Source organism: Brachyistius frenatus, unplaced genomic scaffold (genome assembly GCF_029030835.1).
Source record: "Brachyistius frenatus isolate BFR_SWC_R1_liver_20210118 unplaced genomic scaffold, ASM2903083v1 Contig_92, whole genome shotgun sequence".
In the NCBI taxonomy this organism is placed as follows: Eukaryota; Metazoa; Chordata; class Actinopteri; family Embiotocidae; genus Brachyistius; species Brachyistius frenatus.
The window spans coordinates 417,845-432,281 of NW_027210691.1; the positions used below are offsets into that span (position 1 = coordinate 417,845).

The following is a 14,437-nucleotide window of genomic DNA, read 5'->3' on the forward strand; positions in this document are numbered from 1 at the left end:
TGCTGCAGTGAATCTAGTAGTCTAGTGACTTTATAAAATACAGCTTCCATAGTTGCTCTGACTCATCAGTGGTCTGAGGTGTTTTCATCTCCACTCACTTTGAGGGAGGTGATACTGAAAATAGTACCAGATAAAAGCCACAACTTTTGCCCCATGGAAAACCAAAAAAGTGAGTCCAGTCGAGCCGAGCTAAAAAAAGGCTCATGTTTCCTTCGAAACATAATAGTTGTTCCAAATCGAGTAACATTTCCACAGCTGAGCCAAACTGTTGTAATCTGCTCTCCAATCAGCTTTCGACTTGTTCTGTACGTCGATCTAACACAGCGTCTAATGTCAGTGCTTCAGGACAATCTGATTTGTGTTTAATATCCTCATTAAGCAGGAAATGAACACATGAAACCATGTAATGTTACTGCGATTAAAACCAAAGACCAGAACCTCATGAGCAGACCCATGGGAACTGCCGTCCACATCGGGGTCAGTGGGGTTTGGACCTGGGTTGTAATCCTGGTCCGAGTTCAGGCACAAACATCCAACAGGTCAAAGGTTCCTTCAAACAAAACCGGTTTGTTATTTCTGATAGTAGCAGTCTGTAGTTTAAAAAGTGTGTTGTTTGAGTAAAAAACAGGGTTGAAAAAGAGAAACAGAAGAATTAAAACGGAGAGATATAGACTGGGCTTGTAATTGGGACTTGGCAGGAAGGAGGGGTGATGATGAGGATGGATTGTGGGAACGGAGTTTTCAGGATGAACGTCTGCCAGCTGAAACAGTCTGCAGGTTCTGGAGTCAGTTTCGTGTCACACTAACCTTCATGTGGAAACACAAGGACTCTGTTCAACTGAACTCTGCAGAAACTACAATACATTTGTTACTCATTATAGTGTCAGATGTTCTCCTTGACTCCCAGCAAATATAACTGTCTGTGAACCAGAGTTTCGAGAGAACTCTGAGGGAGAAATGTGACCCATTTGTGCTGTTTTCTGTGCTGCAGCAGGATCTAGCTCCTGCAGGTCCTGCAAGACCCAACATGAAAACATTCAGTATTAACAGGATGTGTTTAATTTAACATGGGGTGTTCATTCTGATTTTTTTTTTAAATTAAAAAAAATCAGGGCAGCTTTACTACGACCCATTGATATGTTTATTTGATTTAGTAAATTGCCCAAAATGAAATTTTTAAGAGATAAGTGATAATTCCTGTCATCGAAAACAGCTTTTAACAATCCCGGATTCAAAGAAAAACAACAAACACCTGTTGTGGTTGACCAGAAATTATATTAATACAATGTGAAAGAGATCCTGGACGAGCCCCCAAATATGTCACGGAAATTACGTTTTAATGTGAAAGTAAACTTAGCAATGTGAAAGTAAATTTTGGACAACCACAACAGGTGTCTAGTGATTGTCTTTAAATCCAGGATAGTTAAAAGCAGTTTTCCACAATACTTAGTATTGTAGTTATGACTGGTGCAAAGGAGGGATTTGGGTGCAGCGTCGAGCGTCGAAGCCAATGTAGAAGTGCCTTAAAACGCAGTACCACTGACGGCCACTTGGGACTTGCTCAAAAAACGTCTGTCTCCAAAGACTCACATCAAATTCTCTCCTGAAATACAAAGACAGTAAATGTTTTCCATAAGTCATCATGATGTCATTAGATAAATTCGCTCCTTGTGATCAGAGTTCTGGTCCTTCTGGAAATAATTCCAGCATTCATTAGATATTAGGACTCAAATACAGATATGTTTGGGGGCGGGGCTGCTATGATCGACCTCAACACTGTCCAACACCGTAGGCATTAAGTTGAGTGCAGCCCATTTTCAGAATTTTAGTTCTGGGTGCTACGATTTTGACAACTCTTGTAAACCATCTCTAACATGTCTGTTTGTGTCCTCAGTGATCTCCTGGAGGATTTAGAGAGGAGTCGTCATGCCGCAGCCATCGCAGACTGCTTCGTAGAGAGGGTGAGTACAGTACAGCTCTGTGTGTGTGTGTGTGTGTGTGTGTGTGTGTGTGTGTGTGTGTGTGTGTGTGTGTGTGTGTGTGTGTGTGTGTGTGTGTGTGTGTGTGTGTGTGTGTGTGTGTGTGCGTGCGTGTGTGTGTGTGTGTGTGTGTGTGTGTTAGGCTGATAATTTAGAGGAAACATGACACTGTGAACTCCAAACACTGAGTAAACCACCAGTACAACTGTAGAACACAAACATCCTTCGACAAAACAGCTGCTGCTGCTGCTGCTACAGATCGAACCGACACCCAATAAATGAAAACACGCCGCCTGTGTGTATTGGACAGACGCTTTATTGTTGCAGACAGCATGAATGTTTGCTCACCAGGTGACTGTACACCTCTGGGGTGGTGGTGACGTCAGAGTCCGGAGTGGAAATAGCTCAACAACAACAGCTTAAATCTCTGTTAAATTTTAAAATAAATATTCGTGACGCTCAGAGGAAGAATCGTAATGATTCAGGGGCCACCTGGACACTTTTACCCTCTTTGAGTTTTTTACTCGTATAAAACATGTGATTTTGTTTTGGTGTTTGTCCTGAGCTTGCTGTCTGTTTAAGAGCAGTGGACATTAGATTAAACTGTTACAGAGTTATTTTAAGACCTGAGACTGTGCACACAATGCGCTCCTTCTCTCCGCGACCTCCTGACAGACTGACAGGAAGTGAAATGGAAGGAGGAAAGGAATGACATCTTTAGTTTGCCGTAACGAGATGCAGCGATTATCGAAATCTGGAGCAAAAGTGCTCTCTCTGCTTATCTAATTGCTTCCTGACTCACAGATCAAATTAAAGGGAAACACACATCGCATACAAGAAGTTACAGTTGATTGAGTTCAACAGATTTTCAGGCCATCATCTCTCAGAGGAGATGATAGAGTGAATATTAGATGGTGAGAACTGGAGATTCAGACCAGGCTCTGCTGTGTGAGTTATTTTTATACATGGTAAAAGATTTGTCCGTCCATTCATCCATCCGTCCATCTGTCTATCTGTCCATCCCTCTCTCCCTATCATGTTGGGATGAAACCTCCGTCTCTCTCTGCTTCTAATTTCACTTCTTCTGTCTCTTGTTTAGAGTGAAGCCTTTGACATCTACACTCTCTACTGCATGAACTACCCCAAGTAAGTACTCGCACGCAGAAACACACATTTATACAGTCGAGTGGATTAATCAGGAGAAAAACTGAATAAATTAAAGAAAAAGCAGAGTAGAAATAAAAGACAGAGGTGTAGATAAAACATATCAGATGTGTCAAGATGGGTGATTAGTAATCGGGGCTACTGATTGTGCCACTTAATCTTTGGATCCATGAAATGGATACATGGATAAATAGATTGACGGCTAAAGCCAGAATAATGGAGAGCCGGACAGTTTGCTGTGATATATTGTCATGTCATACTCCTGCTTCTCAGAGGATGAACCCATTAGAGATTAATGATTCCATGACTTTTCCTTGAGCAGCAGACAAACATTCTTATTCCATGTTGTGAATTTGTGGTTTGGATGCTGAAACGTGTCGACGCTCTCCTGTGAAGTCTGAACAGACATCAGTGAGATGCTTCACATTTTTCTCTGGTCTGTTCCTGATAAACGGACTCTCAGGTTTGGTGCGAGGCATTTTGGTTTATGATGGGAGAAAATGTCTTTCCGTAGAAACATACAGAGGAGTAAAATGTTGAGCCTTGTTGCTGAGAGGTCTGCTTTATGGAGCAGAGGAAGAGCGTAGAGCACAAGCTGTATCTCATCCAGACACAAGCTTGTTCTGCTATTTTTGTGGGCACACAAAATGTTTTCCCATTCTGATCTGAAACATACAACCCAGTCTGAACCACGAAATATCCTCGAAAAATCCTCAAAATCCTCTCAAAAAATCCTTAAAGATATTCTCAGAATATCCTTAAATATTCTAAAAATATCCTCATATATTTGAGAAATATCTTCAAATATTCTCTAAATATTCTCCAAAAATCCTCAAAGTTTTCTCAAAATATCCTCAAAATATCTGACGTCTAAAACTCAAATTGGACTTCACAATGATTGACGTACAGGCACACACAACCTCTTCAAACGGTTTGACAGATGTTTGGCTTCAATGTGGGTAACTACATGTTTCACATCTTTAAGTGTTTTTGCGCTTCTTGCTTTTTGTCAGAAAACCAAAAATGTTGGTTTTGATATAAAGTCATAAATATAAAAGATATTTAAATCAAAATGGAAACAGACACGCACTTTCAAACTTTAAAAGTTCCACATGTTCTAGTTTTTCTTAGATATTAAATCCACAACTGCGGTCAGTGAGTCCTGCTATTTTATTAAATTAAACTGGAGGATAGAAATACAATAAACTTCTTTCCTTTGTTTTCCTCTTGAGGTTTGTTAAAATTGATTAAATCCTGTTTTGTGAGCAGGAACATCATCGAAGCACTCTGGAAAAAGGATTTGTTTTTTAAAATGCTGTTTTTTTTATGTTTGTGTTCGACCTCTTTGTCTTTTTCTGTAGTGTTTGTCTTTTATTCTCGGTGGAGTCTGAGAGAATCGCTGCTAATCTCACACCATCTTCTCCCCATCAATCTGACAAGACAGATGTGTGGCCTGACTGGATCGCTGCGCAGCTGTGTGTGTGTGTGTGTGTGTGTGTGTGTGTGTGTGTGTGTGTGTGTGTGTGTGTGTGTGTGTGTGTGTGTGTGTGTGTGTGTGTGTGTGTGTGTGTGTGTGTGTGTGTGTGTGTGTGTGTGTGTGTGCCTACATCTGTCTGCATGTTAATACACTTAAATTACTGCATACATGTGCTCTAAAGGCCTTCATACATGCCTGTGTGTGTGTTTGAGCCCCTTCAGTGTACCCGGTGTGTCAGTTTCCATCGTCGGAGAGGAAGTCGACCCCTCCTTCACCTCGCTGCTCGCTGCCTGTCGCCTCCTTAAAGCCCCATTAAACGCCAATAAAAATAAGTAGGTCGAATGGTTTCTGTCAGACCACCAAATCCAGAGAGGCTCTCTGTCAGCCCGTCTCCAGATTTCAGTGCTACATCGCCGCTTATTCTTCTTCTTCTTGATCCTCTCGGTTCAAAACGCTGACTTATTCTGCTGCTGTAAGTCCGTCACTTTTCAGGAGCCACATGCAGTTTCTCCCAGCCTGAAACACAGGAATCTATTTATAAAACCTATAAACGGAGTAAAGACAGTCTCATCTCATTACCATCCAATTCAATCCCGTCTCCAAAACAGTTGTCACACTGTGGAAATCATGTTTATTTGTGGTTTCTTCTTGCATGCTAGAGTTTTAACCTGCGTTTGCGGATGCAGCGACGAACAGACGATAGTTTTCAGAAGTGTTCCTGAGCCCTTGCAGTGATTTCCACTACAGAATTCAGTCTGTTTTTAATGCAGTGACACCTAAAGGCTCGAAGATCACAGCCAATATTTTAACAGCCTGGAGTTTAAATAATCTTTTAATGATATTATGAACCGTAGACGATGAAATCTACTAATTCTTTGTAGTTTTACATTGAGGAACATTATTCTTAGATTGTTGAACTATTTTCCAACACAGTCTTTCAGAGTGGTGAACCTCTCCCCATCTTCACTGCTGATAGACTCTGCCTCTCTGAAATCATCTTTTTATACCCAATCGTGTTACTGACCTGTTGCCATGTTAACCTAATTAGTTGTGGGATGTTCCACTGTTTAGTTGCCCCTGTCCCAACTTTTTTGAGACGTGTTGCTGCCATCAAATTCAAAATGAGCACATATTTTTCATAAAACAATGAAATTTGTCAGTTTCAAGAATTCACATGTTGTCTTTGGTCTTTTTTTTAAAATGTTTTATTAAATACAGGTTTATGTGATTTGCAAATCATCAAATTCCATTTTTATTTATATTTTACAGAGCGTCACAACTTTTTTGTAAACAGGGTTCTATAATAAACTTTATTTGTATATCCCTTTTATTATAAAGTACCCTACGGTGGAATTAAAAAGCAAACAAGGAAATGAAATAAAAATAGTGACATAATCAACTACAGAAAATTAAACAAATCCCTAATCATAGAAGCTTTGCTATGAAGATATTTAGAAAGCATTACAGGTGCAGCACATCTGGTCTAAATAAGAAGTCAGGGAGGTTAAACTGCAAAGGCCCAGTCACCTTTAATCAACGGCCAAGACGTCCGGTTCTCTGATCTGAGACGAGGCACCGGGTCGGAAACAGTCAGCAGATCAATGAGTGAATTAGTAGCGCTGCAGTAACGTGTTCATGTCTGTTGCTCTTCTGCACATTCTGCGGAAGTTGGTGGAGGGAGCTCTGCAGCATAAAGTGCACCAAGACATCTGGATCTTGTATACGGGCCGTTCAGTCTGCGGAGATCTGGGCGTTGTACCAGACTGCTGTTGTGACGAGGGACCCCGAGTTCAAAGGATGAAGCTCTCGGTTCACCATTCAGGCTCCGTTCCAAGGATACAGGCGGACGAGAGGAGTTTCCTCGGCGTCCGGAGGATGCTCAGGGTGCATCTGGTTCAGGTGATTTTGGGTGTCGTGAACCTGCTAAAGTTTCAGGTTCACTGTGAGATCACAAATGTTCACGTACCAGTGGTCACAAAAATGTGTGGAACTTCAAATACTTCCTCGTGAAGGTTATCGATTCCTCCGTGTGCATCACTGAGCTGCAGTTCAAGAGGAACAGACTCTGAACTGTTTAACTGCACAACATATACAACAAATAGAGGTCTTTTGTGTCCAGCGGTGATTTAAAGACACTATTTCGGACAGAGAAAATGATTCAAAGTTGCTTTGAATCCGTCACTTTTGGTATTCGGCCTGTATTTTCTTTGATACTGAACCCTCAGAAGATGCCTCGTGTGATATTTTAGCTCAGCAAACTCACAATAAGACAGTAATGTGATTACCAGAGGAGCAGACTTTGGGTCTCTGTCAGCCAAGGCTCTGCATTTTTCCACTGTGATCCGCTGGGTCAGATTTGGAGGGAAATCTGCTGGGTTGCAGGTTTGTGAACTCTAGTGTCGCCCCGCTGGGAACACGAGATGAGAGTCTTTGTTTGGTTAGTTATCCTGCGTAAAGAGGGAGACACGCCAGATAACAACACATCTCCAGGAACGCAGCAGAAGTACTTCGAGGAGATCTTTTTCTTTCACAAACACCCCAACGGTTTGTATGTATCATGAAACAGGCTGCTGTTAAAATGGCGTTTACAGATGTGGCTGTAATCTCAGTGGGTAGATCCAGAGAGGGAGCCGGGACAGATGCTGAGGTGATTTATGCTGCTGAACTCCGCTTTGGACGTGTGCAGTTTGTAATGCTGTAAATTGATGAGCTGTGGGGCGGGTGGGGGCGGGTGGGGGGGTGGGCTTTGGAGGCCAGAAGGGGGTTGTTCCTTGAAAGCCAAGTTTTAACAGAGCGAGAAAATGTTCCCGTAATGATCGGACTCAACACACATGAAAACAAAAATATACTGACAAGCCGCAGAGCAGGTTATTGGGTTTGAATTGCATCCTACACGGTCGATGCTGCATCCTGATTCACATCCCCGACTGCTTTATAAACACATCCAACTTGCCTGGAAACATCTGTTTCTCACTGTCCTCAAAGACCCGGTGTCCTTTGGACGTCCAAGCTTTTTACTTCACAGAATTAGAACCATCAAAAACTAAATGGAGGAAAGGCTGGGACAGTTGTTGTTGCATATATAAACCATGAAAACAATGTTTTATTCAAATGTTTTCATGCCACAGCAGGAGGCATTATGTTTTGGGGTGTACAGAAGTCCGTCTTGTTCTCGTGAACGCGATATTGCAAGAATGCCTTGAAAGAATCTCCTCAAAATTGGCACAAACGTTCACTTGGACTCAAAGATAAAGTGATTAGATTTTGGTGGTCAAAGGTCACTGAGCGCTCACGCCCCGCCCATTCACGTGAACCTGATGCCATGACTGAGGAACAAAAGGAGAGATGGATGGAAACTGACACCTGCAACTACAAGGAGGGGATTATAGTTATAGACTGGTTTTAAACAGGTTTTCAACTGAGTTCTAGATTTGGTTTTGGACAGATTGAGTTTTCTGTCTGTCGTTCGCTAAATTCATTCTTCCAGATTCGTTTTTTGGTGGTCCATCTGAAAATCTAGCGGTGGGCGGGATGTAGTATCGTCAGGTTGCCAATCAGATCAGTCAGATCCACCGCTGGCTCCTCCCCCAGCTCGTCCAAATATGGTCACTTCCTGCTCCAAACCGCTCCGAACTAGCAAAGATGGTGACGGACAGAATCTGAACTGGAGGATTCATAACGTTCACAAACCAACGATGACATCACTGATGGATGATGGTTGGCCAAAACTTAACTATTATAACTATTATCCCCCAAACAAGAGGAAGATGAAGAGTAATAATCATAATTTGTCATGATGCATGACAGAAACCACTTTCTGCAGAATGCAAACGAACCTTAAAAGTGGGCCGGAGGGAGGAGTGGAGGTGAGGAGGTTCATGGTGGTTTTTTTAATTGGCTCCAGGCGGGTATCATGTTACCTCTGATTGGTGGAGATGAATCCAGCTGTGATTATCTGCAGTCTGAGACAAGATGGAGGCAGAGAGGAGAACTGGCTTCGGTCTGTCCTGTCATGATGACGAGCAGACAGCAGCTCTGGTTCCTGTGTTTCTGTTTAGAGGCTGTAAACAACACGAGGCAGACAGATAAATAAAATTATTTTAACAGCTGGAAACCACAGATGTGAGTTAGTCTTTTCTTCTCTGCGGTTTGATAGGAATCTGTCCAAGCACAGTTTCTAGGAATGTCTCGGGTGGACGTTCTTCATATCTGCCATATGCTTTACATTCCTCCTGCAGAGGTGAGTGTGTGTCTGAGGCTGAGGTCCGGTCTCGTCTTGGATGACAGATCACGGCTTCATTTCTTTCCGTCTGTGGAGGACTCGGGCCTAAACGTGTCCTCTCAGTCTCGGACGTTCTGCATGAGACCAAATGTTTGAAATAGGCACGCCAGTCCACCGCAGCAAAACGTGAGATAGCCACACTTAGGGCTGCGTAGGCGTGAAACTTACACATTTCGTAGGCGTGAAAATTACACGCGGGTAAATGTCACTTGACGATGGGCGCGACGTAGTATCGTCAGGTTTCCAATCAGTTTTTAGCTCGTTGTCCTGCAGGATCAAACAAGAATGATCCGACATCTCTGTGATGATGTTACATGATGGATGTAAAGAATCCTTTAACCTTTTGCACAGGACAGTAAACGTGTGTTCATCACGTCAGTGATGTCTGCTGAAGATATTACTCCTGCTCTGAACTCCTGGAGTCCTTCTCCATCAGAGATTCTTTGGCTTCACGCTGTGATGAATGTGAAACCCAACAGCTGAGGAGTCTCCGCTGTCCTCCATCATCTCCTCTCACCACCTACTCCCCCTCCTCCGTCATCCGGACGAGTTCTCATCGTCCTGCTCAGCTCCTGTCCTTCAAAGATTTCCTCCGATTCTTCAGTTTCTTTGTGTCTTTCTTCAATTTCCTCCTCTTCTTTGTTCATATTGTGATAAATGTTAAACTATCATCACTTTATTCAATCTTTCTCCATAAACCTGTAATGAATGCTTGTCAAAGCTCCAAACATCTGTAGAGTCCTCCCTTCATAATCTCTTCCATCCGTCTTCCTCCTCCGTCCCTCCATCACCTCCGCCTCCTCCGATGGATGTCAGTCAGAGGATTTCTCCTGCTGCCTCCTCCACCTCGTTTCTCCCTCTCATCATGTTTCACTCCTCCTGCCTCCATGCTGGGAGAAATGATTTCTCTCCCTCTGTGGATGGCCGTAATCTCACCTGCAGATCCATCAGTCTGTTTTGTAGTCGCCGTTTGGCCTCCTGTTGTTGAGAAAAAGATTTTGATCCCACGCAGAAGCATTTTTCTTCCTGATTAATCTGCGCTCTAACGATGTCTCTTCTGCCTCTGCCCCCCCTCCCCCCCACTCCCCACCCCACCCCACCCCGTACCCCCCATCCTCCCAACAGTTCGGTGGCTGTGCTGAGGGAGTGCATGAAAACCGAGATTCTGGTTCGTTTCTTCCAGGAGAGACAGACGACTCTGAACCACTCGTTACCGCTGGAGACGTACCTGCTCAAACCGGTGCAGAGGATCCTCAAATACCACCTTCTGCTCCAGGTAATACTTCGAACACTACTGAATACTGCGTGTAGAACATTAAACATCACCTGGTCGTGGGGAGCGATGATTGTGTTGGTACTCAAAGAGAGACAATATGTATCTGTTAAATCAGTGTGCTGCATTAAAAGCAACTTCTAAACATTGACTCTGATGGGGTTTGAACCCACAACCTTTGAATCACTTCTTCAGTATTTAAGTCCAACACGCTGTCCATTGCGCATTGAGTTAAAAACAGTTAACTCAAAACAATGCAGCTTTTTGCAGTCTGGTCCCAGTAAACCTCCTGAGTGAGTTCCCTGGTTCTGGTCCCAGTAAACCTGTTGGGTTGGTTCACTGGTTCTGGTCCCAGTGAACCTGCTGAGTCCGTTCGCTGGTTCTGGTCCAAGCCCACCTCTGAGAGGAGGATGATGAAACACAGAGACATGTCAGCCTCTTTGTTTGGTCTGTGTTATTCGTGGTTCTGTCTTCAGTGTCCAGTTTAAACACTTCTCCAACATGTGTTTGTATCTGTGCTGGGATTTTCCCATAATCCTCAGCTGGTCCTCATCCAGTCATCTCTGTGATGAAGCGCTGCGTCAGCCGGGCAGATTGTTTTCTCCCGTTTCATCCTTCCTTCTATTTATTACCTCACAATGATCCGAGCTTGGAACGTCTTTCAGTGTCATAAATATATTCAACTTCACCTCAAAACCAGCAGCGTCACAGCAAACGGTGTAACACAACCTTCGACTAGAGGGGGGGCGTGTCTTTGAGACGTATAGACGTCAACAGAGGCAGGTCATGTGACAAACATTGCTCAACAGAAGTAATGACATAAAGCAAAAAGGCCGTTTCTGTAGTTCTGAAGTTTCTGTAAGGAGTTTCAGGGGTTTTTTTGTAACCACATTTTTTTTCCACATGGTTTTGTCTGGTTTGATTGACAGGCCTGTGGTGTAGTAAGTTTTCCGCTATTGGTGGGCGGGGCTTAGTGTCCCCAGGTTTCCAATGAGATTGAGTCAGATCTGCCCGCTCGCTCCTCCCCCAGCTCGTCCAAATATGGTCACTTACTCCTTCAGAAAATAGTAAGACGGCGACGGCCGAAATGCTGAACTCGATGACGTTCAGGGATTAAAAGTTGAATTGTTCCTCCACCTCGTCACGTAGCTTTGTTGTTTTACACATTGGTCTCATGTCATCTCAGGAACTGTCCAAGCACTTGGACAAGAGCGACCCCGGTTACGAGGTGGTGGAGGACGCCATCATCACCATGACAGCCGTGGCCTGGTACATCAACGACATGAAGAGGAAGCAGGAACACGCCGTGCGGCTGCAGGTAAACACAGAGAGAGAGAGAGAGAGAGAGAGAGAGAGAGAGGCACTGGACTACCAGAAACCTCTGACCTCTGACCTCTCTGCAGGAAATCGAGTCCCTGCTGGTGAACTGGAGCGGGCCGGACCTCGGCGGGTTCGGGGAGCTGGTTCTGGAAGGTTCCTTCAAGGTGCAAAGAGTGAAGAAGGAGCGAGCGTTCTTCCTGTTCGATAAGATGCTGCTGATCGCCAAGAAGAGGCTCGAGCGGTTCGTCTACAGCACGCACATCTTCGTAAGAAAAAACACACATTTCATCACCAATCATTTTTCAGGATTTCACAGCGTTGTTTTTTGTGACTGCTGTGATCAAAAATTGTCGATTTTTGCGTCAGAACTCCTGAAAAACTCCGATGTCATTTTCTGAGTGAAGTTTTTTTGCATAAAATTGCGGGAATTAGAAAAAATATGCAAGATGAGAAAGAAAACTTAGATTCTTTTTTTTAAGCCCTACCCGATAAAGAATACATTTGTAATCACTTCCTTCGATAATAACATTTTCGTTAGATCATTTTTAATGTGAAGACCACATTTCCAACAAACCCCGTCACTTCCTGTTTTTCCTGGCGTGTGTTCGTGTCTCGGCTGCAGTGCTGTAACCTGCTGCTGGTGGAGACCCTGAAGGACCCGTTGTGCTTCCGAGTGTCGGACCAGACCATCTCCAAACAGCAGCACGTCGTCCAGGTGAGTGTCGGACACGAACGTCGGAAGAGGCTCCGCCCACACGCTGTTCTCCACGTTCACGCTTTTGTCATCGCCGCAGACGAAGAACCAGGAGGAGAAGCGGCTGTGGGTGCACTACCTCAAGAGGCTGATCGTGATAAACCACCCTGCTTCGCTCCCGCAGAAGGTGAGGAGGGAGAGGAGGAAGAGGAGGGAGGGGTGAGGAGGAGAAACAAACCTCCAGATGGATGTTTGGAGGCTCTCAACCTGCAGTCTAGTACTGCTGTACACGTAGCAGGAGTCACATCAGTACTGCAGTACTGGGTGTAGTGGAGGCAGAAGTAGTAGCAGTAGGAGTAGTATTCTCTGGCAGAGTCGGAAGAAGAAGCAGTAATATTAGTAGAACCGGTAGAAACGCAGGACTCCCATTAGCATTGTTAGCGGCATAAGTTCAGCTACTGGTATAAACTGGTTCTGCAGGAGCAGCAGCAGAGGCAGCGTCAATAGTTTTGTGTTGATCTGTGCCGCCACCTGCTGGTCACAATCACCACTGCAGAGCCCTGAACTCAGCACATCTGCATGCAGAGCGTCAGGGTTAAATCTTCTGTCACTCAGCCGCTTTCCTTGTTTCCAGGCGAGACAGGTCCTCGGAGACACCTTCTGCCAATGTGAGTTTTTAATAACCCACACACACACACACACACACACACACACACACACACACACACACACACACACACACACACACACACACACACACCTGTGAACACCCCTTCTACCCCCGAGCAGTGTGAGCAGCTGTGCTGACATCACTTCCTGTGTTTCAGCTCCTCAGTTCGAGCAGGACGGCCTGAAGAAGTCGTCGGCGTCGCCGCGGCTGGACGACATCCACGGCTACCACCGAGGCCGGCGCCAGTCAGGTCAGGGTCAGTCGTCTTCTTCCTCATCCATCATCCTCCTCATAGTCACGTCATACCGACTGTGGATCTGAATGTCTGATGTCTGTTTTTTTTTTTTTTTGTTTGAACGACAAACCCGCTCAGATGTTTACTCAAGAAACTCGACAGTTTACGGCAGAAACATTTTCAGAATTTAAACGTTTAAGAAAGGAAGGAATATTTTATTCTTTCTCAACTAGACCGTCGGCGAATCTTTATCGTCCCAAACATCTTGAATTTTCACTCAGATATAGAAACATTTAAATGGCTTTTATTTTGGTGTGTCACCTTCTATTTTGAAGTGATGAGTGAATCCATCCGGGATTTTTTTTTTTTCACAAATACCCACTAAAGCACCAAATTTGGATTAAAGTTGTCTGTCCTCAGTGTCCTCAGTGTCCTCAGAGTCCAATTTCAACAAAAAAAGTAGCATCGTCTGCGTGGAATAAATTCAGGACGTGTCTGTTGTGTTTGTCCCTGCAGAGCCTCCAGAGCTGCTGATGTACACACCTGAGAAGTCCAGGAAGAGTCTGCCGCTGCTGCTGGAGGGAAACCTGCCGTACAGACGTACCAGGAGACAGTCAGGTACTCAGAGTCAAGCTGTCCTTCAACCTGACAGGCCTTCAGTCGGCAGCTCAGGGTCCTCGCGAACGCAAACCCTTCCCTCATGTCCAGATGTTGCGAACCAGCTGTGTCACAAAGTAACCGTGACGACACTGTGAGCAGGAAACCTCCGACACTAGAAATGTTCGTAGCTTCCGGGTCTGAAAAATGATTCCGATGCAGAAGTCCCTTAAGCTGCAATACCAGCGAGTGCCACTAGAGGTCGGCTCCACAAAGCCTCCGGCTCCATAGACTCCCATTCAACTTCTCTCATCAAATCCAAAGTGAATAAAATGTGTCCATCAGTTCTCTCGGTGTTGTTAGCTAAAGTCACTCCTTCTTCTTAGTTTTCTGGAGGTCCATCTGAAAATAATCCCTCATTCATTAGAAAAGAAGATTCAAGAAGACCTGTTTTTGGGGGCGTGTCTGTTTGATTGACAGGCCTGTGGGGCAGTCAGGTTACAGCTATCGGTGGGCGGGACGTAGTATCGTCAGGTTTCCAATCAGATCAGTCAGATCCACCGCTGGCTCCTCCCCCAGCTCATCCAAATATGGTCATTTCCTGCTCCAAACCGCTCCGAACTACCAAGATGGTGACGGACAGAATCTGAACTGGAGGATTCATAATGTTCACAAACCAACGATGACATCACTGATGGTTGCTGATTGGTTGGAAGAAACTCAAGCTCAAGATGAAAGAGGTTCCA

The 14,437-nt window shown here is 44.5% G+C and overlaps 1 protein-coding gene across 1 annotated transcript in view; it reads left to right on the forward strand.

Annotated features, from left to right (window-relative positions):
• plekhg2 (pleckstrin homology domain containing, family G (with RhoGef domain) member 2) overlaps positions 1-14,437 on the forward strand; it is a 50,009-nt gene that overhangs the window by 34,805 nt on the left and 767 nt on the right. Inside the window, exons 5-14 of the mRNA XM_069710521.1 lie at positions 1,895-1,961; positions 3,079-3,125; positions 10,028-10,178; positions 11,362-11,493; positions 11,579-11,761; positions 12,118-12,210; positions 12,290-12,376; positions 12,824-12,857; positions 13,017-13,115; positions 13,611-13,712. Of these exons, the coding sequence (XP_069566622.1) occupies positions 1,895-1,961; positions 3,079-3,125; positions 10,028-10,178; positions 11,362-11,493; positions 11,579-11,761; positions 12,118-12,210; positions 12,290-12,376; positions 12,824-12,857; positions 13,017-13,115; positions 13,611-13,712 (995 nt within the window). The remainder of the gene's footprint in view (positions 1-1,894; positions 1,962-3,078; positions 3,126-10,027; positions 10,179-11,361; positions 11,494-11,578; positions 11,762-12,117; positions 12,211-12,289; positions 12,377-12,823; positions 12,858-13,016; positions 13,116-13,610; positions 13,713-14,437) is intronic.